The sequence below is a fragment of the Neovison vison genome, chromosome 8, assembly GCF_020171115.1.
Source record: "Neovison vison isolate M4711 chromosome 8, ASM_NN_V1, whole genome shotgun sequence".
In the NCBI taxonomy this organism is placed as follows: domain Eukaryota; kingdom Metazoa; phylum Chordata; class Mammalia; order Carnivora; family Mustelidae; genus Neogale; species Neogale vison.
The window spans coordinates 1,560,708-1,588,604 of NC_058098.1; the positions used below are offsets into that span (position 1 = coordinate 1,560,708).

General features: G+C 60.2%; 2 protein-coding genes across 4 annotated transcripts; one reads left to right on the plus strand and one right to left on the minus strand.

Moving 5' to 3' along the window:
* The first annotated feature begins 400 nt into the window (after window positions 1-400).
* Window positions 401-3,955, plus strand: HRH3 (histamine receptor H3). Its single transcript, XM_044262277.1, has 3 exons — window positions 401-650; window positions 1,687-1,853; window positions 2,952-3,955. The coding sequence occupies exons 1-3, from the start codon at window positions 401-403 to the stop codon at window positions 3,870-3,872; spliced, it is 1,338 nt and encodes a 445-aa protein (XP_044118212.1). The 3' UTR covers window positions 3,873-3,955.
* Window positions 3,956-14,516: 10,561 nt separating this feature from the next.
* Window positions 14,517-27,769, minus strand: MTG2 (mitochondrial ribosome associated GTPase 2). Of its 3 annotated transcripts, XM_044262717.1 has the most exons (7): window positions 27,740-27,769; window positions 20,407-20,586; window positions 18,485-18,641; window positions 17,769-17,884; window positions 17,036-17,254; window positions 16,676-16,814; window positions 14,517-16,032 (listed from the first exon to the last, which is right to left on the minus strand). In XM_044262717.1, the coding sequence occupies exons 2-7, from the start codon at window positions 20,578-20,580 to the stop codon at window positions 15,659-15,661; spliced, it is 1,179 nt and encodes a 392-aa protein (XP_044118652.1). In that variant the 5' UTR covers window positions 20,581-20,586; window positions 27,740-27,769; the 3' UTR covers window positions 14,517-15,658. The 3 variants fall into 3 exon arrangements, with proteins under 3 accessions (XP_044118652.1, XP_044118653.1, XP_044118654.1); XM_044262718.1 differs by lacking the exon at window positions 27,740-27,769 and having other exon boundaries at window positions 18,494-18,641; window positions 20,407-22,816; XM_044262719.1 differs by lacking the exons at window positions 16,676-16,814; window positions 27,740-27,769 and having other exon boundaries at window positions 15,789-16,032; window positions 16,836-17,254; window positions 20,407-22,816.
* Between the last annotated feature and the right edge of the window lie 128 nt (window positions 27,770-27,897).

Sequence of the window (27,897 nt, forward strand, 5' to 3'; positions counted from 1 at the left end):
GGCGGGGCGCGGGCGGCAGCCAATGGCGGGGGCGCTGCGCGGGGCGCGGGGGGCGGCGGGCTGGGCGCGGGGCGCACTCGGCTGCGCGCAGCACTCGGGGCGCACCGGCGCTCTGGCGGCGGCTCGGGCTCCCGCTCCGCTCCAGGTCCGCTCGGGCTGTAGCGGTGGTGCCACTGGCCCCATTCGGCCCGGATTCCGGCCCGGGCCCCCTCGGCGCCGCCCGCTCCGGCCCCGTCCCGGGCCTCGGCGCCCGCGGACCATGCGCCGGGCACCCCCCGGCGAAGCCGGCCGGGCCGAGAGCCCGCAAACACCAGGCTCCCGGGCCGGGGCCCCTCCCGGCCGCGCGGCCGGCGATCCGCGCCCTGACCCGCGCCCCGGCGCCGCCTGAGCCGGCGGGGCCATGGAGCGCACGCCGCCCGACGGGCCGCTGAACGCGTCGGGGGCGCTGGCGGGCGAGGCGGCGGCTGCAGGCGGGGCGCGCGGCTTCTCCGCCGCCTGGACCGCGGTGCTGGCCGCGCTCATGGCGCTGCTTATCGTGGCCACGGTGCTCGGCAACGCGCTGGTCATGCTCGCCTTCGTGGCCGACTCGAGCCTCCGCACCCAGAACAACTTCTTTCTGCTCAACCTCGCCATCTCCGACTTCCTCGTGGGTAAAGCCCCCAGCCCCCGCCCGAGCCCAGGAGTGCCCGGCCCGGCCAGCAGGGATCGGAGCGTGGACTAGGGTGCCTTTATGCTCAGGCACACACCCCGCCGGGGAGCTCTGCTTGGGGAAGGGGCGTCCTGGACCCGTGGGGCGGTGGGCGCGGACGAAGTTCCTTGCCTCCCCCACCAAGGGACGGGGAGGGGGGCGGGGGGCGGGCGGGATGTTCCTCGGGAAGGGGTCCGGGCGCGCGGGCGCTTGGCAAGGCGCTAGGCGCAGCAGCCCCGGGTGCAGCGCCGGCTTCTGCGCTGTAGCCAAACAAAGGCTGCTGGCGGACTCAGGACGTGCGGAGGGCGCTGGGAGAGGTTTGGGGGAGGGGACAGAGAAGGGAGTTTTTAGAGCCGTGTTGGGGGAGGGGGCCGTGGGGGAAGCGGGGTGGGGGTGGGGGAGATGCTCGGAGGAGCGTGCTCTCACGTGTCCGCGCGCTGCTGCCGGCTTGGGGGCGGGGCGCGCGGAGGGGGCCGGAGCGCCAGACACCTGTTGGGGCTGCTAGGTGCGTCTGCCAGACATTGGTGGCAGTGGGAGCGGCTGGCGCGACGGCAGCCAAATGCCCTTTGAGCCAGGAGAAAGGCTTTCTTGTTTTCTGAGCTGATGAGGAAGGGCTGTCCAAAGGCCGGGATAGGGCTGGGGTCCAGCAGGCAGAGGGGCTCCCTCTGGGGCTTGGGAGGACTGGTCAGAAGTCTGGAAGTCCTAAATCAAGGCTCAGGGTCTCATGATGCCCAAAGGTCCCCACCCCGGGATCTTCCCTCCTGACTCCAAGTCCGAGAGACACCAGCGGGGCTGGACACTAGGCAGGGGTTGAAGGCCAGGGGCAGGGTAGAAGTTGTGCCTGAGAGACAGGATGGAGGGGAGGGCAAGGTAACGCTTACTGGTCCCAGGAAAGTGGCCACCGTGCACCCCCAAGTCCTGCTTGTCTCTCCACTGTGGTGAGGCTCACCCCGGACATCTGTCCTGCCGTCGCCCACCCTGGCCCTCTTCTCCCACAGGGGCCTTCTGCATCCCACTCTATGTGCCCTACGTGCTGACTGGCCGCTGGCCCTTTAGCCGGGGTCTCTGCAAACTGTGGCTGGTGGTGGACTATCTGCTCTGCACGTCCTCTGTCTTCAACATCGTGCTCATCAGCTACGACCGCTTCCTGTCGGTCACCCGCGCCGTGAGTCTGGGATGCGCTGCCCGTGTTCGGTCCCGGGAGGAGGGATGGGCCGGAGGTGGCCACAGCAGAGCCGGACCATTGCAGGTGGTGGGCAGTACCGGGTGAGCCTGGCCCCTGCTGGCCTCACACCCGATATACGTGGTACTCAGTAGCCAGTTGCTGCGGGTAGGACATGCCCTGGGACAGGCGGGAGGCACTATCTAGACCTGGCGTCAGGAGCTCCTGAAGGAAGAGGGACAGTTCAGCCTCCAGCCTGGAGCAGGTCCAACATTCTGAGAGCTGAGGGAGGTTCTGGGCCAGAGGCTCTTGGTGGTACCCTCCCCCCATACACACACACACACACACGCGCGCGCGCGCGCGCGCGCGCGTGCACGAGCAGACCCCAGGAAGCCAGGCATCAGCTTCTATCTCCACCAGCTTCCCTTGGTGTGAGTGGCCACCCTCAGGGATGCTGGACTGCCTGGCCTTCCTGCGTCACTACCCTGTGGGCACAGAGGAAGCGGCTGCAGCCCGGGTCTCTCCTTCGCCCTCTCATCTCCTCCTTGGAGGTTGTACCAGTCAGTCTGAGCGCCCTCTGCTGGGGGCCTCGTGTGTCCTAGTCTAGAGAGGCCATGGGACAGAGGGCACAGCATGGGTTTGGGGTCAAGCCCCAGCTCTGTCCCCTTGAGCCAATCCAGCTGTGGCCTCCGCCTCCCTCCCCAAGCCACCAGGAGAGTGAGGACAGTAATCGAGATGCCAAGACATCCAAAAAGTGCTGAGCACAGAGCCTGGCGCCCAGTGGGTGCTCAGTGGACAGGGCACAATGGCAAGATAGCCTCAGGACCCTCACTGCCGGGGGCGGGGGCAGCAGGCAGGTGGCCTGGCCCAGAGGGAGCGCGCGCGCGTGCGGTTGGTCTGAGGGAGGCTCTCTGATCGTAGGGGAGCGGGCCAGGGCGTCCAGGGCGTCCGCCAGCCCAGGATCCATGTGGGAAGGGGAGGGAGGCCATGCGCAGAGGCCCAGAGGCTGCTGGTGGGCGGTGGGGGGATGCTCCCAGCACCACAGAGGCTGCCCCCTGGGCCCGGTGCCCTTCCCTCCTGACCCAGTGTCTCCCACGGCAGGTGTCCTACCGGGCCCAGCAGGGCGACACACGGCGGGCGGTGCAGAAGATGGTGCTGGTGTGGGTCCTGGCCTTCCTGCTGTACGGGCCTGCCATCCTGAGCTGGGAGTACCTGTCGGGCGGCAGCTCCATCCCAGAGGGCCACTGCTATGCCGAGTTCTTCTACAACTGGTACTTCCTCATCACGGCCTCCACACTCGAGTTCTTCACGCCCTTCCTCAGCGTCACTTTCTTCAACCTGAGCATCTACCTGAACATCCAGAGGCGCACCCGCGTCCGGCTGGATGGCGTGCGGGACCCCGAGCCCGCACCTGATGCCCAGTCCTCGCCCCCAACGGCTGCGCCAGGCTGCTGGGGCTGCTGGCACAAGGGGCGAGGGGAGGCCATGCCGCTGCATCGGTATGGGGTCGGGGTGGGCGAGGCAGCCCCTGGCACGGAGGCCGGGGAGGTGGCCCTCGGGGGCGGTAGCGGTGGGGGCGCCGCGGCCTCGCCCACCTCCAGCTCCGGCAGCTCCTCCCGGGGCACAGAGCGGCCGCGCTCGCTCAAGCGGGGCTCCAAGCCCTCAGCGTCCTCGGCGTCCTTGGAGAAGCGCATGAAGATGGTGTCCCAGAGCATCACTCAGCGCTTCCGGCTGTCGCGGGACAAGAAGGTGGCCAAGTCGCTGGCCGTCATCGTGAGCATCTTTGGGCTCTGCTGGGCCCCGTACACACTCCTGATGATTATCCGGGCCGCCTGCCATGGCCACTGCGTCCCCGACTACTGGTATGAGACCTCCTTCTGGCTGTTGTGGGCCAACTCCGCCGTCAACCCTGTCCTCTACCCGCTGTGCCACTACAGTTTCCGACGAGCCTTCACCAAGCTGCTCTGCCCCCAGAAGCTTAAGGTCCAGCCCCATAGCTCCCTGGAGCGCTGCTGGAAGTGAGCGGCCTTCCTGGGCACCTGGGAGGCCGGGACAGGGCCCTCCCACTGCCACTCCCCTTTGAGGCTCTGCTTCCCACCCTCCCACCCCCACCCCGGCAGCCGGCCCTACCATCTCCCACCTGGCTGCCCTGGCTGCCCCCAGGTGGGAGCTACACCTTGTCTTCAGCCCACCTGAAATGCCACGGCAGGCTCTCTTAGACCACCTGCCCATGGCGGGGCAGCTCGGTGGGCTGGCCAGAGAGGCCCTCGCTGTCTGAGCAGAACGCGGACGCCTGCCCTGCCACCCAGACCCTGGCTCCACCCCAGGAGGGGCCGTCCCAGCCCTGCTGTCTCCACAGATGGTCTGATGGCCAGTGGCGCCCACCCTTTGCACAGTTACTGCTTGGCGTTCTTCCCAAAGCAAGTGACCGGTGTGTGCTCCGTGCCCCGTGACGCTGCAGTCCGCCCCGCACGTGCACACACCTGCACACTACACCCCCCACCCCCGTCAACAAGCCTGGGCCGTCGGCTCTGCCGCTGTCTGTCCTGCTTAAACCCAGGCGCCAGCTCCATCGTCCCTCATCCTTCCAACTCCCTCTGCCCCAAAGTGTCAAGTGCCCCCCGGGAACTTCGCGGCCGTTCTCCGCTCTTCCATTCTGGGTGTTTCAGGAAAACGAAGAAGAAAACACGTCTGTGAACCCCATGTTCCTTGGCTGTTTAATCAAGAGAGACAAAATTGCTGAGGCGCTCAGGGCTGGATTGGCAGGTGTGGGCTCCCACGCCCTCCTTCCTCGTGCTGCTGCTTCCGGCTGAGCTGCGCCAGCTGCTTCTGCCCACCCCGCCCCCGGGCTCGGGGTGCTGGGCCCTGCCTGGCAGCTCTGAGAGCGGCCGGAGCACTGGACGTGTGCTTGTCCAGAAGGCTGCCCCTCCCGCTCCATCTGCTCAACCAGCCTCCAGGGGCTGGCAGCTGGGAGGGGACTGGCCATGCCCTGAGGGTCCCGAGGCTTGCAGGGGCAGCCCGAAGAGACCAGGGTCCCGGGGCATGCCCAGGGGAGGGGCCGTTCGCCATGTCCCGTGCACCCGTCGGCGCTCTGCATGCCCCATCCCCTGCGTGTCCACGCGCTATCTTGCAGACTCTGAGGTCCACAGTAAAGCGTATTTTTTTATTGGTGCTGATTCCAGAGGACTTCTTGGGGGGCGGTGTGGGCTGAGCTCCTGTACATCAGTCGGGACCTCAGGGAGATACGAGACCGCTCGGCAGGGCGTGGGGAGCAGGTGGGCTTGGCCTGTCACATTAGGTTTGAGGCTGATCGGGGACACGTGCCCCAGCAGTGCCCCGACCCATGCACACCTGTTCAGGAGCATGGCAGGGTGCTAGGAGGGGCTTACTCCAGCCTTGAGAATATGACCCCTAGACCCCGCCCCTAGTCCGGTGCAGCCTGCCCACCCCCAGGACCAGGGTTTTCACCTGTCTTGGCTGTGATCTTCTACCTGGGGAGCTTCCAGGAGGTATGAGGACTAGAACTGAGCTCGAGGGGTGGAGGGGAAGGGACGGGCCCCAGGAGGGAGGCACCTTGGATGGAGGACTGGTCCTAGGCAAAGGCCTGGAGGTGGGACTGAGGGCAACAGATGGGGACAGGGAGGAGATGCTGCTGCCGGGTGAGCGTGGGTCCGATGAACAATCTGTCCCGGCAGCTTCCACCGAGGGGGCAGATGCTGGTCCTGCCCCAGGTGTTCAGAGTCCACTTGGAGAGGGGACAAGACCAGCACAACTTAAGAGAGATTCAAACTTGGGTGGGTAAGAAGCCACCTCCTCCAGGAAGCCTTCCTTCTTTTCCAGCCACTAGAGCCCTTCCTCCCTGACTTCACGTTCTCTCCCCACCACGTAGGCCCTGCTTCCGCAGGACATCAGACAGAGCCTGTCTCGTGATGCTCTCTGACAGCCAGGCGCCACTCTCCACCCTCCAGACACAGGTCAGCAAACTCTGCTTCTCACCACTGCAGAGCGAAGCTGTTCCCAGCAACATTTAAAAGCCTTTCTCCACCCCACAGCTCTATCTGCACCTTCATTTCCCCAAAGCCCCAGAAAATCTCCTCCAGAATCCTAACGTGGCATCGCTTTCCCTGCACCCTCTCTCTTTCCACCGCAAGGGACCCCTCTGGCCGAGGCAGGTTGCTCTTCTTTCCTGTCCCCCTCCTTCGTGGCCAGAGGGCGGGGTGAGCCTGGAGGCTCCCCTCTGGGGGCTGGGCACCATCACGGGCAGAGGTCGGAGCGGGAGCAGCAGGAGAAGTGGTGGCAGAGACCGTGGGTGCCACCGCCTGCAGGGCCCAGAGCTCAGCACGCCCTGCGGCACTGCCAGTGGCTGCCCTGCTGGCCCTGCAGGACCTGGCCTGGCCTCCTGGCGGGTGTCAGTCCCCGCGGCCCAGAGCTGTCTGGGGAAGGACAAAGGAGCAGTTCTCTGCGGCGGTGGGCGTCTCTGTGCCAATGGCACAGCCAGAGCCTGGGCTGCCCCTCCGCCCAGCCCTGCTAAATGGCTACAAATTGGAGGATAAAAGCTCAGGCTTTCAAGCAATTTTGTCTTCAATCTCTGGAAACTGCCACTCCCCAGCCCTGCATGAGGATGGAGAAGGAGAGAGGAAAGACACTGAGTCTATTGGGCCTGAGTCCTGCAGCAAACAAACATGCCCAGGGGGCCTTTCTCCTCGGATTGGATGCGCTGGGGGGAGACAGAGCCAGCGGGCCCAGGGCAAAAGCGGCAGCTTCTGTGGGGGGGCCACCCACGGCAGCAGCTGGTGTTTACTGAGCACCTACTGTGTGCCAGGCACTCGGAGGTCGCCCCACAAGCAGCTGATGAGCGGAGCCATTCCCATGGGGATATCAGAGGGGCGGGGGGAGAGGAGGGGTGGCCTGGCTCATTAGCAAGGTGGGGGGGCCTGTGTGAGCAGGTGACATTTCACTTGCTCATCTCGCAAATATTCGTGGACCCCAGCGTTGGGGCGCTCCACGAGGCAGTGGGGACCAAGCCTGGGGCCCCAAGGAAGAGCCTGCAGGAGAAGCAGTGCCCTGGTTCTGGGCATATGCTGGATGAGGGTCCCCCATGTTTTCAGGGCACCACGCTGGCACACCCCATCTTTCTACAAAAGGCCAGGTTACCCCATGTTTCCTTTGGGGGGGCCAGGGCCACAAAAAGGGATGGCTGGGGCCTCTCAGGCAGGCCTCTGGAGCTCTGCCATGAGGGGCAGCCATGGGGCTATCTGTCCTCCGCCACCCCCGTCCGTGCTCATGCTCGTGGCTGGGCTCGTGGGTGCAAAGAACCTTTCCACCAGCACTTGCTGCAGCACCCTCTGTCCTCACAGGCAGCCCACGAGGGGCACTCACATTCCCCACTCAGCAGATGCTGGAGCTGGGGCTCCAGAGGCTGGGAGGCTCACCCGCAACCTACAGCAGGCAGTAGGGCGTGGGACTCCATCCCTCCATTCCACTGGCTTCTCCCCTGGGCAGCAAGGGGACAGTGCTGCCTAGAAGGGGTCCTGGGACCTCAGCCCGCATGTACAAAGCATGTACTGAGCACCGGCTGTCTGTTCTCTGCTGGGCCCGAGGAGCTGGGAAAGTCACCCCTGCCGAGCCAGCAAGAGAAGGGAGAGGAGGCAAGGTGGGCTGTGGAATCGGCAGTCCCAATGCCCAGCTGCCCAGGCCAGGCAGGAAGCGTGTTTGGAGGGAAACTGAAACCTGGGGAAGGGGACAGCCCCAGCCTGTCCGGCGGGTCTGTGTGGAGGCTGGGACTGAGGCCAGGTATCCCATGGGAACACCTAGCCCTCTCTCCTTCCTGCCCCAGGCGTGGCTGGCCTGGTGGCCTCCAAGGCTGTCCCCTCCCAGGCTGTCCCCTGGAGGGAGCACAGCTGGTGAGGCCAAGGCAGAGGGAAGAGGCTGCTTCCTGGTGCCCTTGTCTGAGCGCCTGGATCCAACCGTGCCTAAAGCCCAAACCCGGGCCTTTCTGTTTCAAGAGTCACCAAACGCCCTTTCCTTTCTACAGCTGCCACAAGATAGGGTTTTGCTATGTGATGGAAAATGTCTTGTCCATCAATACTTGGCCCAGACCTCCATCCCTCTGTCTCAGGGGCAAAAGATCATTCCTGCCGTGTGAGGCCTGTATCTCTGATTAATAAAAAGTGGGGAAGGGAGTTAATTACTTAGTAACATAATAACTGCTTGTCTGTATTGGTTATGGGCAGGAAAGCAATCTTCCAACACATCGGGCTCTGAGGGTAGAAAAGTCAGGAGGCTGAGGCCACCTGCTTGTGACATCCTTCCTGTCCATGGGGTGCCACGCAGAGACCTGACCCGGCCCTCTGCTTGGCCTTAGATCTATTCGCCAGGGCGCTCTGGCTGGCATTCAGCACCCTGTCCCCAGGGAAGCAGGCAGCTCGCTGTGAAATCTGGTGGGAATTTCTCAGAAGGGCACAAACATACAGGAGCACCCCATTCTCTGTGGGGGATCCATCGCAGACCCCGTGGACCCCGGAAGCCGAGGGCAGGGCCACGCCCGCACGCACCGTGCACTTCCCTCCACACACACACGCACCCACGGTCAGGTGTCAGTGATGAACGGGGCACAGCGAGGGAGTGTCAGGAGCCACGGATGCCACAGGACAGCTGTCACCATGTGTGGTGACAAAAGTTGTGTGAATGTGGCCTCTGGCTCTGGAAACGCCTTCTGGTCCTGTGCTCACCCTCCTGTGACGATGGGATGAAATGACGTGAGCCACGCGGGTGGGGGACGAGCGGGAGGGAGCACCTGACCTTCTGCCCGTGTGTCCGTGGGGCCCTGTCACTGATACCGTGGGTGAGGGGCACAGCTGCATCCTTCAAAAGAAAAGGAGAAGGAGAAAGGAGAAGACGCTTTTGGGTGTAAGGAGAGGAGGTGGCGAATGGCACTGGGCTGAAAACGCATCTGTGACACTCCAAAGTCACACCAGTTTCCAAATTCAAACATGACAAATTTCGTGATCTTTAAATGCTTCCACTTTAAATGATGATGATCTTTGGAAAGTCCAGGAAACACTGGCCCCTAGCTGAGGTGTAGGAGCTGGACCAGCTCAGTGGATGGGGAAGGGCCTGCCTTCTGCCCTCTGCCCTGGGCCACAGTCTGGACTGCTTCCCCAGCTTGGCAGAACCATATATTCCTGGGAAGCCAGGAGGGTGGGAGGGCAGGCCAGCTGTTTCCTCACTGGCCCCTCCCTGGTGCCCCCAGGGTCCATCAGCTTTGTCAGCTGAGGCTCTCTGCTCTGCCGCAGTCCCGCCGATCCATTAATTCATACTAAACTGTGTTGGACTGACTCTTCCAGGGAAAAGTGGAGAGTTCCATTTTCACAGAGGGCAGGGCGCCTGGGTGGCTCAGTGGGTTAAGTCTCTGCCTTTGGTTCCCGTCACGATCTCAGGGTCCTGGGATTGAGCCCCGCATCCAGCTCTCTGCTCAGCAGGGAGCCTGCTTCCCCCTCTCTCTCTGCCTGGCTCTTTGCCTATTTGTGATCTCTGTCAAATAAATAAATATACTCTTTTAAATACTACATTTTAACAGAGGGCAATCTTTAATTAAGTCCAAGTGAGTCCAATCCCAATGCAGGTATTTCAGAGACCAGCACACAATGACCGGCAGAATGGATATTGTCAGTGAATTTCCTAAGCTCCTGCTACCCGCTGGGCCTTGAACCAGACACTGAATTCACCAAGGACTCCAGATCTATCCAGCTGGGAGCTCAGAGCCCTTGGACGAAGCCCTCCCCCCCCAGCGGGGCAGTGGTTCTGTGAAGGCCACCAGGCTATGGGGACCTATTGGGGTCACACGGATATTTCCTGGGATCAGAACTGGGCCCTTTGAGGTGCCCCCTTCGGGCAGCTGGCACTGGGGCAGGCCCAGGATGGCTCCTCAGAGGCACTTGGGAAGGTGTCTACTGTCTCTGGGGTCTGTCTTTGTGGGTAGCTGCTGCTGAGGCCACCTCAAACACACCAGGGGGCAGCCGGTTGGGAGTGGCCGGTTGGGGCTGTCCTGACGTAGGTAGGGCCAGGAAGTAATTTAGAGCATGCGATTCTGGGGAGGAGCATGGCCTATTGGGGGAATTTTCTGGCCACCCTCCCTACCTGGGGCCTCCCCTGGCCTTGGTCATCTGAGCACCTGTCCCTGGGGCTGCAGGGGGACTCCCTGAAGGAACTGTCAGGCAGAGGGAGACTTCCATACCCCACAGAGACAGCAGAGTGTGAGCCCTGCTGGTCTTGGCCACCGTGGGCAGTGTGGGGGCCAGAAGCGGATGGGGGGCCATGAGGTGGGGGCTCTGCACCTGCCTCGGGCCCCAGCTACAGGCCTGCAGCCAACCTCCTGCCTGCCAGGGTTGGAAGAAGGCACTCAGGGAGTGGGGGAGACTGCAGGGGTGCCCCTGCTCCCCTGCAGCCCTGGGCCATCCTCTCCCTGGCCAGGCCCAGCCCAGCCCTCCAACCTTTCCTCCAGGCCCCCCCTTCCCCTTGGGGCAGGCAGATAAAAGGCAGGAGCTGTTATCTGGATTTCAGATTCGTAACAAACAGTGCTTTCGTGGTAGTGCGCAGAGTTCTTTGTTGTGGATCTGAAATTCAAATCACATCTGGCAACCCTCCGTGTCCTTCTCACGGACACTGTGGCGGAGGGGATGCGGGGGAGGGTTCCGCTCTAAGGAGCCACCTGACTCCGTGGAAAGGACTAAGTGCTTGGGTGGGGGGTCTGGAGGGGTGTGGGTCCTTGGCCTGGACCCCTGGATGTGCTGCCTGGAGTACTCTGGGTGGGGCTGAAGTGAACAAGCTTAAGGCCCCCAGGCCAGGCCAGTGGTGACCCTGCTGCCTCGGGCCCTACTGTCCCCACTGCACAGATGAGGGAACCCGGGCTGGGGGCAGGGTAGCACAATCCCCTCCCCTCCACCTCCAGCAGGGGCCTTACTGCACATACCCCCAGGGCTGAGTGTCACAGGTACAGTAACTGATCACCGTCAAGGCAAAAATCAGTAATTTCCTGGCCCTGGGGGAAATACCAGTACCCGTCAATTTTCTGCAGAGCCCTTCTCCGGAACCCAACGACTGCAAGCCGGAGACTAGCCAAGCTCTCCATCTATGGCCTCCAAGGCCCTGAGGCAGCCCTGGCCGTGCCCTGTGAGTTTAGGGGCCTGTGGACTGTGGGATCACGAAGTATGTGTGGGCAGGGTCACGGTGACTCCCCATAGCCTGTGTGGCCCTGCATACATTGGACCAGGGGACCTGGGGGGCCCCTGTCCTATTCGGCTTTCTCGATACAGCCCTTTCAGAAGCAGCCTTGGGTGGCCCCGACCGTCCGAGCCCACACGGCAGTGATGAGAATATGAATGCCGTCGGCAGCGTCCGCCCGCCCCGAGGAGCCCCTGCACGGACCCATTTACCCTCACGGTGCGCGTGCATGGTGTCCTGGATTCGGGAAGCACATTCCCTGCAGAAGCCTGACACCCAGGGGTGTGTGGGCTGCAGACGGATCCGTTGTGTTCTTTTAACCTTATAGGTGTCTGCTTTCAACAAGCATTTATCAGGCGTGACAGCGTGGTGACAGTCCAGGCACACAGGGGTGGCGCAGGCCCGATCCCGTGGTCCCCACAGAGCTTGTCTTGAGAGCAGCTGCTTCTCCAGTCTTTTCTGTTTTGATGTCGCTTCTGAGGCTGGGGACTCGCACGCAACTGCAGAAGCAACAGACACTGCACGCGTCCTCCGGGCGGTTTCCCCACCGGCGCCTCGCAGAGAGGCCGGGTGGGACCACACCAGGACGTGGGCATCGCCACGACCCACGGACTCCCGTGTCACCTGCACTCGCATGTGTGCGAGTGTGCAATGGCACATCGAGGTGGGGGCTGAGATAATTCTGCTATTGTGGTCAAGTACACAGAAAATGGACCCTTTAGCCCATTTCTAAGCATGCAGCTCGCTGACACGGAACACGCCCTGCCGTGCTCCTGCACCGCCCTCCAGCTCCTCATCTTCATTGTCCCAAACTATAGTCTGTCACCCCTGAAACAGTCAATTCTTCAAGATCTTACCACCTGTGCAGATTCACATGGCCATAGTTGAGGCAGGACGGCTGTCACCAGGGCCCCGTGCCGGCCTCAGCGCCCCGAGCACCAGCAGCCGGGCCCCACCTCCACGGGGCTTCTGGAGGGCCACCAAGGTGCAACCCCGCGCGCGGCCTTGGGAGGAGGGCACAGCGCCCGTGTGTCGCTGAGCAAAGCTGCCCTCTCGGTAGCCTCTGATCACTGGCCCTGACATGACTTACCTGAAGTCACATCGCCCAGCATCTGTGCCCTCAGGCCTCTAGGCACTGGCGCGGCGTGAGACACAGCCCGGGCCAAAGAGGCATCTGCGGTCGAGGAGGCTGCGTGGGGGCAGGAGGGGCCGCACGTCGGGCAGCCACGTGCGTGGAGACGCGCTGCTCGTGCCCATAGTGGGCCCAGTAGGCAGGCTGGTTCTGGTCGGGAGGATGGGGAGGTCTCCCCGGTGTTGTGGAGGACGTTTGTGGGGTGTTTGGGGAGGGGCGCTGGGCTCTCAGGGAGCAGGTCAACGGCAGGCATCGGGAGCGCCAGTCGTGGGGCGCAGCGGGGGCGGGGTGGGGGCTTTGCTCTGAGGGAGGGTTTCTGATGCGTGGGGAGAGGGAGGGACCCAGGCACATCAGGGAAACGTACAGAACCTCAGAATTAGAAGGGGTGCTCTCCGCCGTGCTGTGTAACCGGCACTAGCCCTCCGCTCCCCCAGTCACACACGCTGGAATCTCAGGGTCGGACCACAGTGGGACCGCATTCGGAAATAGTGTCTTTTCAGATGGAATTAAAGATCTCAAAATTATATCATTCTGGCTTAGCATGTACCTTAAGTCCAATGACCAGTGTCCTTGTAAGATGTGGGGGGGACACTGAGAGACCCACAGTGGCGGTCCTGGGACCATGGAGGCAGACTGGAGGGAACCTGGCCTGGGACCCCTGGGAGCCGGGAGGATCCGACCCTAGGCCTCCAGAGGTAGGACAGAATGCGGTTCTGTTGTTTCAAGCCCCCAGTGTGGGGCCATCATGGCACTCTGAGTAGATAGACACACATTTGATGAAACTTCACTTTAAAGCACACACAGACTCCGCCCACAGTGCCAGCCCTTCCCAACACACAGCCGGGCCTCAAAGAGGATGCTTGCGTCTGGGGGCGGGGGAGGCAGCAGCCCTGCTCCAGGCCCCACTGCATCTTGGCTGCCTGCCACCGAGCCCAAGGCCGTGGTCCCACGATGGGCGAGCTGGGTGCTGAGGGCTCCAGGCCCTCCAACCCCACTGCCAAGAAATCAGCGTCTCAAGGAACCTGGACGGAGAAGGCCCAAGGAGGGCTCATTCCGCGCCTCTGCAACAAACCAGTGCGCACTCCCTCCCACAAGCCAGTCCATGTTCCTGGCATCAAGCAACCAGTGTGTGGCTCAGACCTGTGGATGGGCGCCGTGGGTGGCTTGTTCTTGCCTCGGTGGTGCCTGTTGCCAAGCTGAAGCTTGGCCGTATGCAGGGCACTGACAGGGTCGAGTGGGCCCAGTCCCCCCCAACTCTGCAGGTCAGCCCAGGCTGATGGCAGGGACGGACCCCACCTCTCGCAGGACAGGGTGGGCCAGGCAGCAGAGCTGGGGTAGTCTACGGTCACACAACGGTGTCATCTGGCCTTCTGCTTGCTGCTGGATTTACACGTGCTTGCCACGTTGGGTTTCCAGCTCAGGGTGGGCAATGCGCCCATTTTCCAGGCCTTGACAACACCGGGAAACAGGGGTGTCCATCTGCTCCTACCAAGAGCCCTACTGCCATGTGAGGGAAGGCACGAGGAGAGGCTGAGCCTCCATGAAGACAAAAGGAGGCCAGCAGGGCAGGGCCTACTTCTCCGGGTGGGGCGGGGACAGGGCTGGTGATGCGCCCTCTGGAGCTGTGCAGGAGCCCAACGCTTGTCCTCTGGAGCAAATGGACGGAGGAGCCAGGGAAATCGGGGTGCCACGCCTTAGGGCTTAAAAACGGGGGAATGCGGGAAATGCTGGCTTTTGCGGCTCAGGTCCCCATCTTCACACCCGCTTCCAGAAAGGCCGTGAAGAGCCAGGTGACAGCCACCTCCACAGGTGGAAGTATAGCCAGGGGGGAGACACTGGGGGGCAGCCTGCGTGGCACAGCAGACTGGATGGGCACAAGGGAGGAAATGCCCACTGGAGCCCGAGCATCTGCAAGACGGAACGGACAGGGAGGGACAGACGTCGGGACAGAAACAAATATCCAGGTGGAGAGAAAACGGGGCAAGTAGACCCAGGCTGGAGGTCAGCTCCAAGAAAAGTGAGGGTCGGGACAGGGGTTCATGTGTCACGCACCACAGCGCCTGCGCCGCCACCCAGAGTGGTGGCTTGGGAGCGTGGAGTCCCTGAGCCGAGGGCATTGTCAACAGGCGGTGCCTCAGGCAGATACACGGAGCAACGGCTCAGGCCTCAGCGGCCCAGCAGACACGGCTGGACGCGGCGGCACGGGTGGGGCTGGGACTGGAGGGGAGGTGGCACCCGGGCCTCCGCGGCTCAGCAAATCTTCCCGCCAACCACGTGCCTTTAACTAAAAGAAACTCACCATGTACACAACATCAGACACCATCCCTTTCTTAACTCCATAAATACTGAGCAGTGCCTCAGCTGGGTCAGGTCCTGAGGCTGCCAGGGGCACAGGCAAGTGCAGGACAGACGCAGGGAGGCCCCCAGTGTCGCCCCCGGGCGCAGCACTGGCGCGGGCCGGCTGGAGATGAAAGGCCACGATAATTAACACGACTCTACGAAATCCTTTGTGGTGGCCCCAGAGAGAGCAAAGAGATTGCAAAACCCATCTCTGGTTTCCAGAACACAAGGACCTCGGAAATTATAAGACATTAAAATAAAGCTTCAGGCAAAGGATTCTCGTTCTAGTTGCAGATTTGATGGTAGATCAAAACGGAACTGCTCCTGAAAGCTCGGGCACAAGCTTCTTGTCTGAGGCAGGCTCAGCCCCCAGCACGCTCGCAGCTGGCAGCAAGGACCCTGGGGCAAATCCCCAAGGGGCCCGAGGCCCCTTCCCCTGGTTACCCCTGGTCCCCAACCACATCATCTCTTAAGGGCTCCCAGGGACACGCCTGAAGCCGCAGGCTTTACGTGGGGACATGAGCCTGTGTCCTCAGCTAATGACTCGCACAGCCCCGGGTCGGATATTGGGTGCATTCAGTCGTGAAGCCAACGGCTCCTGCACAGAGCAGCCAAGTCTGGGAACAACGCGAGAGGCGTCGCCCCTACTGCGTTGCTCAGACAGGGGCATCTGAGAAGAGCCTTGCGGCTGTGAAGGCTCCCTGTCCCGGCGTCTTCGTGTCCCCTCCGTAGGGCGGGCCGGCCTCTGGGACCGCAGCCAGCACTGGCAATAAGTGTCAGGGATCCAGAGTCTGTGGTCCCCGCGTGGGGTCTGTGTGCAGGTTAGGGTTCGGCCCCACCAAGTCAGGCGGCTCAGCCGCATGGCCGTGGGCTCCTCGCCACTTAGAGGTACTGGGGAAGGGTGGGGAGCCCAGCTCAGCTGGTCAGCACGCTGGCAGGCGCAGAAGGCCCCGGGGAGCAGATCAGCAGGAGGCGCACATGTCCGACACGTCTGAGGTCCTGGCCCGCTGGCTGGAGAGCGAGCGCCAGGGACAGCGCAAGGCAAAGCAGCAACTTTCTCGTCTCCACCCAGAGCCGCGTTCAGGGTGGTCACTTTTGGGCGGCGGCCCGGTGGCTACCAGCGGAGCTCGGCACCCACGTGCTGGCTGTGGAGCTCCTGCAGGCGCAGCAGCAGCGCCTCCAAGTTCTCCCCAGTTGCGGCCGACAGGGCGATGACGCTCGGGCCCAGGCGGGCGCGCAGCTGGGGCAGAGCTGCTCGGGCCTGCGGGAGGTCGATCTTATTTGCCACGACCACATGCGGTCGCTCGGACAGGCCAGCTTCATGCTTCTCCAGCTCGAACTTCAGGTCCTCCACCTGCGTCCACGGCTCCGGCTCCGACAGATCCACGACGAACAGGAGGAATCGGCAGCGCTCGATGTGCCTGAGGAAGGTGCTCCCCAGGCCCCGGTTCTGGTGCGCGCCCCGGATGAGGCCTGGGATGTCGGCCACTGCAGGGCACACAGAACAGAGGGGCTGCGGGGACAGGCCCGGCTCCCTGTGGGCCCCGCGCGCCGCGCCTTGAAGGGGAGGCCGCCAGGCCACCCACCACCCCGCGCACCTGTGCTCTCAGCTCTGCGGGGGCGCCGACGGGGGTGGGTGACAGGCTGGCCGGCGTCACATGGACTACTTAACATGGGCCAGCCTCTGGCTTTAGAAATGATTCCGAAAAGGGGGAAATGCTTCCTGTAAACTTAAGAACCGGATTCCTGGTGGCGAGTCAGAGCACTCTGCCAATCTAAGGCGCTGTACGAGCAGCTTGAGCGGCAGCTTACTATTTTTAATGGGTACATTATCTTCTGGGAAAAAGTTTTCTTGTCTCAAAATGGTACAGGGAAGCTTTTTGAGTCACGTGTCGTCTCCACAACGGAGGCGAGGGAGACCAGAGGAGGCGGGACTTCCTCCAGTTTGAAAGTGACACGTGGGATCCTGAACCCAGCCAGCAGAGGGCTGTGGGCCGGTGGGTCTGCCAGAACTACCAGTGCTGAAATGAAGAGAGACAGCGCTCCATCTCGGGTGGGAAGCTCTGAATTACATAATTCGTGCTCGGATGCCATCGCAGGCCAACCTTCAGGCAGAACCCTGGAGCTCTACCTGCTATCTGCTGGTGGTCCTCACAGTGAACAATCCCAACGTGGGGCTTTAAAGTGGTGAACGGGTAGGAAGCCACAGCGGGTCTCGCGTTCGAAATGGCCCGGAGAAGGGAGGACTTCCCAGCATTGGGGAACCCAACCTGGAGCAAAGGCAAACCCACCTTGTCACCTCTGAGGTCAGGGAGCAGGGACACGTCAGAGTGTAGGCTCCTGAGTGCGCACACAGGGCCTCCCTGGGAGGGGCAGTGCCACCAAGCTGTCGCTCACGTCCAGGCTGGAGGCACGTGCTGGCACCAGGGCCGGACTTTCTCTTGCTCTGTTGCAGCAATGCCACCTCCTCCCCCCTCCAGAAGATACCCACCATTCCAGCATGGGCCATCGTCTTGAGCTCCAGGAAGAGGACGCGTTCTTGACCGGGCTGTCCGGGGGTGCAGGTCACAGGTGCGCGGTTCTCATTGGCCAGGAAAAAGCGGTTACCTTTTCCTCCTGCCCCGCCCAGAGCAGCAATGTACTCATCACCCGGGCACGACAGGTCAGCCACGACTTCCTTTCCCTCCTTCACTAACGTGCCCACTGGGACCTGAAAAGAAGTGCTTATAGGAGAACAAACACGTGCGGCAGAGCGCTCTGAGCGCCTGTGTCCATGTTTGGAAGAAGGGCGCGTGGCAGAGGGGCGGGGGCACCACTAGGTGCCCACTTCGCAGAACTCTGAAGCACCAGGAAAAGGTCCCAGCCTTCAAAGGGACTTTATGAGGCTGTGACACCCCCTGCAGATGGCATAAATGGCTTTTTGAAATAGTGTTTCTCAAACACTAGGGTGGATGGGAGCATTCGAAAAACACTTGGATAATCCGAGACGAGCCAAGTCTCCACTCCCAGAGATGTCCTGGGAGGGTAAGGGTAGACTAACAGTGGGCCCCTGGGGTCTTGCCTTTAATACTATAATTTCATGGTTTTTGAACAGGTCATACATGCACATGGGATAAAGCGAGCACCGTCACCCCAGGGCTTTGCTTCTCGGACGGCAGCTGCACGGCCAAGACAGGGAGGCCCTGGGAAGCAGGCAGGGGCGGGCTCTGCAGCCTCCGGCTCACCTGGACGTAGAGGAGGGCGCCACTGCGCCCGAAGCAGTTCTTCCTGCCACCGGACTCTCCGTGGAAACCCTGGTACCGAGACAGCACTGAGGACAGCGACTTGACTTGCCGGTCAGCTGTGAGATAGAGCAAGGACCTTCACGTTCCTTGGGTTAAAAGCACAACCATCTGTACACTATCCGTTTAAGGATACAGGGAACGCACAGGGAACCATGGCGTGAAGTCACGGCACAAGTGACCCAACTGGCAATGTGATTTTTTTTTAGAAAGCAAAAGTTCTCATTTTAAGAAAACACCATTTCGGAAAAAGTCAGACTTAGCCACGATGCCTTCATCAATTTAACAACAGTTGTACTCTATCGTGTCCTGACCGCTGACTACGTCTGCCGGCTTGCCCACCGCTCGCTCCCAAAGTGTTCCACGTAATCACAGCCTCCCGGCACATCTGGGGCGAGTAACACGGACCCTGCTCTTTGCCTTCCGGCCAAGCGCTAGAGGCCCTGAGCGTACATGAGCCTTGTGTTCCTGAAATTTAACATCACCCGCCACTGAAATTGGTTTAAGGAACTTTTAAAATGTGAACATCATATAATATAATCAAAATGACGTCCATCCACCGATTTTTGAATTCAAATTCGCATGAGGATGACAAGGAGGGGGAAAGGCCCCGCCCCAGAGGTGAGCAGACACAGCGCTCCTCCCCCAATCGTCCTCACAGCACGTGCCTCTCAGGACGACGTGGCCACCGTTGCCTCCGTCGCCACCATCTGGGCCTCCGAACTCCTTCCGGGGCTCGCTGTGGAAGCAGCTCACCCCGTCGCCGCCACGGCCCCCGCAGACGAGCACTCGGCGGTGGTCCACGAAATGTCTCTTCTGCAGGGAGCACAGCGAGCCCGGTCACTACCCACGCTGCAATCCTTTCAGGGACCGAGCAGCGTGCAAAATGGACCTTCTGTATCTGTGACAGGCTTTAAAATGAGAAGTTAATGATACTAAATTGCTAATTGCGCCTACGATGCAAGTGTGAGAAAGTTCCCACAAGTCACTACTGTTTGTAGGCAAATGTCGGTCAACCGTGCTGGAAGTGAAAATTGGTCAAAAGGTAGGAAAGGCAGGCTGAGGAAATCAGGAGCTATTAGGAAATCCTCCTTAAATAAAGCATCTTTCCATCTTTCCTCAATTAGTCACTGAACAAAAACGTTACGGAAACACCAGGTTTTTGCTCCTGGAAAGATGCAATAATGAACGGGAGTCCTGGGGGGCAAGCAGGCTTCCGACTCAGGAGCTGGCCGCAGAGGCTGGGCTCACAGCCGCGGGGCGCCCAGAACTGCTCTTGGATCGGAGCAAGCTTTTCTCTGGGCCCCTCAGGGAGGCCCCCTCTGGCTACAGAATGAGGACTGACGAACTGGGTTCACATTTAAAAAACACGAGCTCATCCTAAGAGAAGGTCAGCCCTCCGAGGAGCCTGGGTTCCAGGGGCCAGGCTGTGACCGCTAGCGAGCCCACCCACTGGCTGCACGCGTGGGCACGGACAGCCCCTCTGCCAGGACCCGGCACGTCGGCATTTCTAACCACTACTCTATAAGCAGATTTAAAAAAAAACACAAGTATTTTAAGATTCTCTGGCACCACCACATGGAAAAAACACGAATTACTATTTCAAAAACTCAATGTCTAATTTTGTTATATGCCAACATCATCAACATCAACCTGATGGGAAAAAAGCACAACTGGTGAGCATTTTAGGGGAGGAAAAGCTTGGATGGAATTTTTACCATCTGGGGAAGAGACGAGGCCCCTAAGGAACACTGAGCCACATGGCCGGCAAACACGGCTGCGGCGAGCAGGGAGGTGCCTATGGGGAGGTGCTGTTTGCCCTGATAATGCTTAGCGGAGCCCCTCCCCCATTCAGGAGAAAGTGAAGGGTTGTAAACACTTATTTTCTTGAATTTAAGCAAAGATCATTCATTTTTTCAATACAAGGTTGTGATAAACAACAAACACCAGGTAAGGCTTAAAGAACTATGAAACCAAAGGCCTAGCCCTCGCCTCCCCAGATCTTTTATTTTTTATTTTTATTTTTTTTTAAAAAGATTTTATTTATTTATTTGACAGGTAGAGATTACAAGTAGGCTGAGAGGCAGGCAGAGAGAGAGGAGGAAGCAGGCTCCCTGCTGAGCAGAGAGCCCGATGTGGGGCTTGATCCCAGGACCCTGGGACCATGACCTGAGCCGAAGGCAGAGGCTTTAACCCACTGAGCCACCCAGGCGCCCCTCCCCAGATCTTTTAAATTAAAAAATGGCCACACGTCCTTAAGAATGTACCTAGCACCCAAGTCAGACACGCAGGCGAGTGCTGAAGAAGCGTGCATGCACCCATCCCAGCGGAAGGGACGGAACATGGCTGAAGCTTCTGGAGCCCCTGGTACCCTCCCTGGTCTTCGCAGGGTTCACGAGAACTGGGGGCTTGGGGCACAGAGGCTCTCATCCCACTCCTGCATGTTCGGGAAGCTCGGGAAGCTCCACGCATCCCCTCCATCACACGCTCAGAAGGAACAGGATGCCGAGAACTCAAAACAATGCCCTGTGCCTTCTCAGGGGGGAATGTTGCAGGTGTCCTTCAAGATCAGAAGCCTCACCAGTTTTTTCTCGGAGAGCAGTTTCTTCCTGGGGGGTTCCTGGTGCTTGCCGTGGTCCCCACAGCTGTCTGAGAGCAGCCTGGGCGAAGGCGGCCACCGCTGGACCTGAGTCCAGCGCCCCACGCCCCCATGCACAGTCCTCGGTCCCAGTGAGAGAAGCCTCGAAGGCACCATGGCTTCCTAACAAAAATCAAATTGGCAAAGTCAGATGCTTGGTTTAAAGGTGCGGTCAGACAGAAACGCAAGGACAGGCCCGTGCACGGCGCTGTCTCCCGGTGTGGTGCTGAAACACACCAGCCGACAGAGGACCAGGACTTCCGTCTCTCACCACTGTGAGCTGAGCTGGCAAGGCTCGCCTGCCCTCGTCAGCCTCTCTGTGACCTGGGAGCAAGACGACAATTTAAACTGTTAAGTCTCCTCTAACACTGGATACGCATGCTCTTTTGTGGGTTTTCAAATATCTCATCAATGAAAACATTAACCAAAAATTCTGAGCCTCAAATAAAAATTTCTTAAAAATAAAACACCCAATTACTCAAACGTTAGTGGGTTAGTCTGTACCACTTAAAACCAGCTGAACGGGAAAGTGGAGAGAATACCGAGTATGGAGTATGGCTGTGATGCCCCCTTCGCCCCCCCTGCCCGGTGTGAGGCAGGGGGTGCCCTTCCCTGTGCGGCCCCACCTGTGCATCTGTCAGGGGACAGGGCTGGGAGCACAGGCCAGTTAGTGCCCAGCAGGCCGCCCATGTGCATGCGGAGTTAACGTGAGCCGCTTCTCCGTAAGCAGGAGCTGCCCACACCGTTACCTGTTCATTCAACAGCCCAGAATAGCTTCACATCCCGCAGGTGCCAAGAACAGATGGGAGGCAGGACGGGGCCTGGACCTCCAGGGGGCGACACCTCTTCTCCCTTTGCTGTGAGTGCCTGATACCCACCGGGTCTCAAGCATCCCAGTGGTGTGGGCATTTCCATGAAAGAAAACTGGGAAGGCTTTCCTCCCATTTCTAGGTGTGAAATGACGGGCAAGTAGGAATATAAATATAAATTTAAAAAATCATTATAAAGCCACTACGTGTTTAACACAGCAGAACAGAATTCGGTTTTCCTTAGACGTCCCTCACGCTCCACATCTCACGTTCCGCCTGGAAGAGGAACATCCTTTGTGGGAATTTTTCTCTTAGCAAGGCACTAAAAAATTTGGTTCTCATTTGGAAACAGTAGCAGTTACGGAAAAGCGGGAGTTTGGGGGGGGAAGCGCTCTTTTCTTCCTGAAACACCTGCAGGGAAGCTGCCAACCTTCCTTCCCCCACCCCACCCCAGAACACCTCCTGGGGGCTCCCTGTGCCCACGGGCGTCATCCCCGGCTGGGCGTCATCCCCGACGCAGCCGGGCGACCTCTGCAAGCAGGCCACCAGCCACGCTCACAGCCACCCCTCCGCGGGGTTCTTCAGCTTCTTTAGCCTGGAACGTTCTCCAGCCTTTCCTTGGCTCTCGTGCCCGCGACACCCGCACGGCCACAGGCCAGGCATCTTTCGGCTTGTCTGTGTCCCCGCTGGACAGCCACCTCCCTTGTGACAAGAATGTCCCGCGAGCCCCGTGGAGGACTGGGTTTCCTTGGTCCTTTCCTGCCGTGCTTCGAGCTCCAGCCCTCGAGGGTCCCTGCCGGCTCCCCCTGTCCTCCTAAGCTTCCCGTTTATTCATTCCCATGGGCTCGTGCTTCTTACTTTACTCAGTGAGCCCAACTCTGTGATTTATTTATTTTTGATCTTCAAATGGTCTTCAGCTTGGCCAGAGGCAACCCATCAATCTCAGAGCACTTTCCTGCTTTGTGACACAAAATGTTCTGGACTCGCTTCACTCTCTCCCCAGGTGACGTGGGGTCAGCCCTAGTTGCTTCGGGTGGAGGATGGGATTCAGAAGCCCCCCTGCGTGCGGCCGGCTGCTGGGGTGTTGCTGCCTGCAGGCTCAGCAGACCGAGAGCAGACAAAGGTGCACACACCCACACACACCCTCCCGCCGTCCCCGGCCTGCTACGCCCTTCGCCCCAGCTGGAGCGCAGCAACTGCGGGAAGCCATGAGTTCACACTATGCGCCCCATTCCACACCGCAGGGCTCATGCTAGTTTTCAGTCTTGACAACCTCATTCTGACTGCCAGAATCCTGGCCTCCAACATCTTCGACATGTTTGTTTATTGGCTCAGTCCCCATCGTAGCCAAACCTTCCTCCGCAGGGATACCCTCCTGTTACAATGCTGTAAATGCACTGTTTTAAAGCAAACTTTTACTTGGGCATTATTTTATGTGAGTGTGTGCAACATGTAGCATGTGCCTATGTGCAGGAGTGGGGCAGAGGGAGAGAATCCCAAGGAGGTTCCATGCCCAGCGTGGAACCTGATGCAGGACTTGATCTCAAGACCCTTGAGATCATGACCTGAGCCAAAACCAAGAGTCGGACGCTTACTGGACTGAGCCACCCAGGAGCCCCTATCGAGTAATGATTTTAGATTCACAAAAACGTGAAAGATATTCCCATATACCTCTTAGCTGGTTTCCCCCAGTATCAGCATCCTACATGACTGGGATATATTTGTCAAAACTAAAAAGCCAGCTTGGGTACTTGCATTAAACTCCAGATGGCATTTGAATTTCACCAGTTTCCCCACTAACATCTCTTTCTCTTTTCCAGAGCCAGATCCGGGATCCCATAAAGCATGAAGCCATCCTGGAATGTTGCGTTTAAAGTCCCAAAAGGGCCCTGCACCCAGCATCACACACCTTCAGGAGGGGAAGTGAAACACGACAGGCTCAGATGGTGGAAAAGAAGACATCACTGCCAACTGCCAATCTACCTGCTTTACAAGAAATGCTGGAGGGGGGCCCCTGGGTGGCTCAGTGGGTTAAAGCCTCTGCCTTCGGCTCAGGTCATGATCCCTGGGTCCTGGGATCGAGCCCTGCATCAGGCTCTCTGCTCAGTGGGGAGCCTGCTTCCTCCTCTCTCTCTCTGCCTACTTGTGATCTGTCTGTCAAATAAATATATAAAAATCTTTAAAAAAAAAAAAAAAAGAAAGAAATGCTGGAGAAAGTTCTTCAAGTGAAGAAAAATGGCTCCAGAGGGAAATCCGGATCTTTAGGAATGGAGGGCAGCAACAGAACAGTGAACGCACAAGACCACCTGCTTTTCTTTTATTTTTTTAAAGACTTATTTTATTTTAAAAGCGAGTGAGAGCGCACAGGGGGAGGGGCAAAAGGAGAGAGAATCTCAAGCAGACTCCCCACTCCCATGAGTGCAGAGCTGATGTGCACTGGGTCCCAATCCCAGGACCCTGAAATCACAACCTGAGCTGAATCAAGAGTCGACGCTTAACTGACGGAGCCCCCAAAGTTAAATATTATAGCAAGAAAGACTGATTTATAGTATCACTCTGATTTATAATATCACGGGTCTTTAATGCAGGCAGGGGTCTTACACGTGAAAGTGTAGGATCAGGAGGGGACTGCAGGGACTGTGTTTGAGTGAGAACAGCCTGCATTTCCATGACGTGGTGCAGTCTCGGCACTAAGCAGGCAAGGACAGGCGAGGACAGGCTGGGGGACGGCACCCTGTGAGCTCTGGAGCAGCCCCTGGCATGCAGCACAGAGCCAGCCATGGAGCTGATGAGCAGATGACAGGGGACGCTTGGAAACCATTCCAACGATTCAGAAGGACGGGGCTAACAGAACAAAAAAAGATGGGACAGACAAAAAAGTACAATAGTGTGCTCTGACCTAACCGGTGAGGGAAGACGTCCGAGCACGACACACAGCCGCTCCCAGGGAAACCAAGCAGCTACAGCTGCGCACAACGGGCACTTCTTCCAAGCACATCAAGCAAAATCTGAGAGAATTAAAGGGAGAAACAGAGCATCCCACAAGGACAGGAGGGATGTAAGTGCTGTTCTCTCTGGAAGTGATAAAGGAGCTGAAAACCGAACAACCGAACCACCAAAAGCATGAAGATGCCAACGGCCTGAACACGGGCACCCACACCGTGGGGCCGACCGCACAGAGCGGACGCCCGTCCGTGGGGAGGCGAGCGCCGCCAGCTGTGCAGGTGGGTACGGAGTGTCCTCCAACCACAACAGAACTGCGGCCGGTGAGGGCCAAGAGCCCAAGGAAACCCCGACGACATGGAGATCAGACAACACTGCTGCGAGCAATCCAGGTAAAAGACGACCCCAAGCGAGAAGCGAGAGACTATCCTGACCGGCACGGGAAGGAGAGCGCAGGGACCACAGTCTCCGGGATGCTCGGTGCTCTGGGTGCTCACACCGGCAAAGAAGGGGGACCTAAATCCAGGAGCTGGGATCAGCAAACCAGAGAAGAGCAAAGTGGAAGAAAGGACATAACGAAGAGCCAAACAAGCAGGACCGGACGCCAACGGAGACTGACAAGACCCGCCGGACAGCTCCCGAGAGCAGATAAAGCTCGAGTCAGACCGATCAAGAAAACAGTGAACACACATCACCAATGTCAGGAATTTAAAACGCGTTTCAGAACAAACCGTACAGATGCGAAAAGGGTGAGAAAACCCCATGGATGCATTTTCTTGAAAATGTCACTTACCAAGTAAACACAGAAAGAAACAGGAAATCCGAATAGCACTGTATCTACTAAAAAAGTGAAACTTGCGAGAGAACACTCCCCAGAATACCACGCTGGACTCCAGTGGTTTCCCTCGCAGATTCTAGGGCGCATTCGGGACAGAAACGGAAGAAATAAGCAGCCATCTTACAGAGCTTTTTCGGAAAATGGAAGTGAGGTCACCACCCAACTCACTGTACAAGGCCCATGGGACCCCAAACCAAAGCCGGGTACTACCGACAAAGAAACTCGACAGCCCAGCACCCCTGGTGCACACAGACGTGGGGTCCTTCAGGAACAGGTGTCCGGTTGAGCCCAGGCCATGCCAGGGCCAAGGAGGGAGACTCCTGGAACTCAGCCTTCCCCCAGCACGTCCGACCCCACCTCCCGCTGGCAATCAACACGTGTGACAAGAGCCAACGGCCATTCACGACCGGGAAAATTAAATGCCGCAGCAACTGAGAAACAGGCGGGAACACCTCCAAAGCGATACGGGGCATCCACCAAAGGCAGACACGGCTGTCACATGGCCTGGAGACTGACCTGCTACCCCGAGACGGAGAAAGGCCCACTCTGCTCCCCTTCGATGCAACCCGGTCTTGTAAACAGTAACAACTGAAAAAAGGGGGGAGGTAGGCAGAAAATGACTGTTTCCACAGAAAATCCCAAGAAAATCTATAGAATGATGATTAAAATGATTCAACCAAGGCCGCAGGTTACACGGTTAATACACAAAAACACTTGCATTCCTACACACTCCCAGTGAACAACTAGGAAACATTAAGAAAACAATCTCAGGGGGACCTGGGTGGCTCCGTGGGTTAAGCCTCTGCTTTCAGCTCAGGTCATGGTCTCAGGGTCCTGGGATGGAGCCCCATATCGGACTCCCTGTCCAGCGGGGAGCCTGCTTTCCCTCTCTGTGTCTGCCTCTCTGCCTAACTGGGATCCGTCCCTCTGTCAAATAAATAAATATATTTAAAAAAAAGAAAGACAGAAACAACCCCACAGTCAGGAGCACTGTGTACATAAGCTACCCACAAATACGCTCATCAACCAACATGCGAGACCCCCACCTCATTTCCTGCAAAATGCTGATCTGGGTATGTTTAGGGATTACCTCACTGGGGGCTCACAACGCCCCTGTCAGGAAGGACTTTTATTTCCCCCCCGCTCTGCAGAGGAGGACGTGAAGTGACTCACCCGCGGCCCGACCTGTCAGATGGGGGCGGCAGGGGAGTGTGAAGCGAGTAGAGGGAAAAGACAACGCAGCCGTCATCTCTACCAGCGCACCCACAGCTCAGCGCACTGCGGAGCCACGCTGCCCACCCCGCCGCCACGGACAGCGGCACAGGGCCCCCAGCCGTGAAGCCGGGGGACAGCCAGCACACGGAGGTCATCCGCGTCGAGCCAGCCGGAGACCGGAGCTCGGAATCCCGCGCCAGCTGGAAGTCCTCCTCCTTCCTGCCCGTCCGGCAGTGCGTGGAAAGGCCCGGTGCAGGCGGAGGAGCAGGGCTCTCCTCTGCCAAGCCACCCAGCGCGACCTGGACCGCCACTGCTGCTCGGTCTGTTTTCCTTGTGAAGCCCGCACTGCCTAGTGCGGCCGCCTGCGGCCACCACGTTGAAACTCGCCACCCACGAAAAAACACACAAATCCTGTCCCTCGGTTACACACGCCGGGTTTCAAGTGTTCACGGCCACACGTGGCCAGCGGGTCGCACACGCGACCCCTGCACTACTGCAGGAAGTCCTGCCGGGCAGCGCCGGTCGGCCCGTGGGAGGCGAGAAAAGCTCGAATTCCTCCTGGGAGCCCCCGTCCGCCGGGCCTGTTCGCGGATGCAAGGGCCAGAGAGCGGCGAAAGCCGGGCCAGGGTCCAGCGGGTCCGCGATTCCAGGGCGGGGCTTTCAAAATGCCGGAAAGGGGCTGCCAGGGTGGCTCAGGGGCTTCGGGACCCGACGCCCGATCTCAGCGCGGCTCTGCGCCTCCTGGTCGCCGCGGTCAGGCCCCGCCGCGGGCTCCGCGCTGCGTGGAAGGCCGCCCGAAGGTCAGCAGGAAGTGACCAGCGGCGCAGCGGCCGTGGCCGGGGCCCCGCTTTCGCCCGAGCCTCTCGGGTCCGGGAAGAGCTAAGCGCGGTCCTCCGGGCCCGCAGAAGGCACCGTCTCCGGAGCGCCAGCCCGCCCACCCCAGCGGCGGACGGGCGGACACGCGCTCGCGGGCGCTGCGGTCGGCCCGGAGGGAGCAGTCGGGGCGCTGCGCGAGGTCCGGCCCGAGCGAAAGCGCGGAGCCTGCCGCGGGCCTGCGCTCGCCCGACCCCGCAGCGCCCCCGCAGCGCCTCGCCCGGACCGCAGCGCCCGCGGGCCGGTCCGGCGGGGGCGCCCCGGGCTCGCACGCTCCGAGGGACGCCGCGCTCCGCCCCGCCAGAGCGGCCCGCGCCGGAAAGGGCCTCCTCGCTCCGGCCGCGTCCGTCCGCTCCGCGCGCGCCTCGAGGAGCCGGCCGGGCGCGAGCCGCCTCCCCGCACGCCGCCGCCGCCACAGGCCGCCGCCTTCCGCGCACCGGAAGGCTTCTCACACGCCCGCGCGCGGGGCTCCACGCCGCTGCCCCGCCGCCTGCGCCCGAGCCCTCCCCGCGGCGCTCCCGGGCCGCGTCCCCGCCTTCTCAGCGGGGCCCCGAAGCCCTCCCGCACCCTCCGGCGCGGCGCCCACGCCCGCACTCACCGCTTCGGGAGGCTGCGTCACTTCCGGGGCCTGGACCGGGACCCGGACCGTGAGGTCACTTCCGGGGATGGACCCGCCCCCGGCACGGCCGCGCCTGCGCAGGGCCGGCCCAGCGCGCGTGCGCGGAAGACTCGGCCAAGCCCCGCCCACGCCTTTGG

Excerpts from the sequence above, each read along its gene's own strand:
- HRH3 (XM_044262277.1), top strand. The coding sequence starts at position 401 with ATGGAGCGCACGCCGCCCGACGGGCCGCTGAACGCGTCGGGGGCGCTG. Across the intron at positions 651-1,686 it reads CATCTCCGACTTCCTCGTGG|GGGCCTTCTGCATCCCACTC; the intron begins GTAAAGCCCCCA and ends CTTCTCCCACAG. Across the intron at positions 1,854-2,951 it reads TCCTGTCGGTCACCCGCGCC|GTGTCCTACCGGGCCCAGCA; the intron begins GTGAGTCTGGGA and ends CTCCCACGGCAG.
- MTG2 (XM_044262717.1), bottom strand. The coding sequence starts at position 20,580 with ATGGTGCCTTCGAGGCTTCTCTCACTGGGACCGAGGACTGTGCATGGG. Across the intron at positions 17,885-18,484 it reads CGTCCTGAGAGGCACGTGCT|CTGACCGGCAAGTCAAGTCG; the intron begins GTGAGGACGATT and ends TCTATCTCACAG. Across the intron at positions 16,815-17,035 it reads CGATGGCCCATGCTGGAATG|GTTGGGTTCCCCAATGCTGG; the intron begins GTGGGTATCTTC and ends CCTTTGCTCCAG.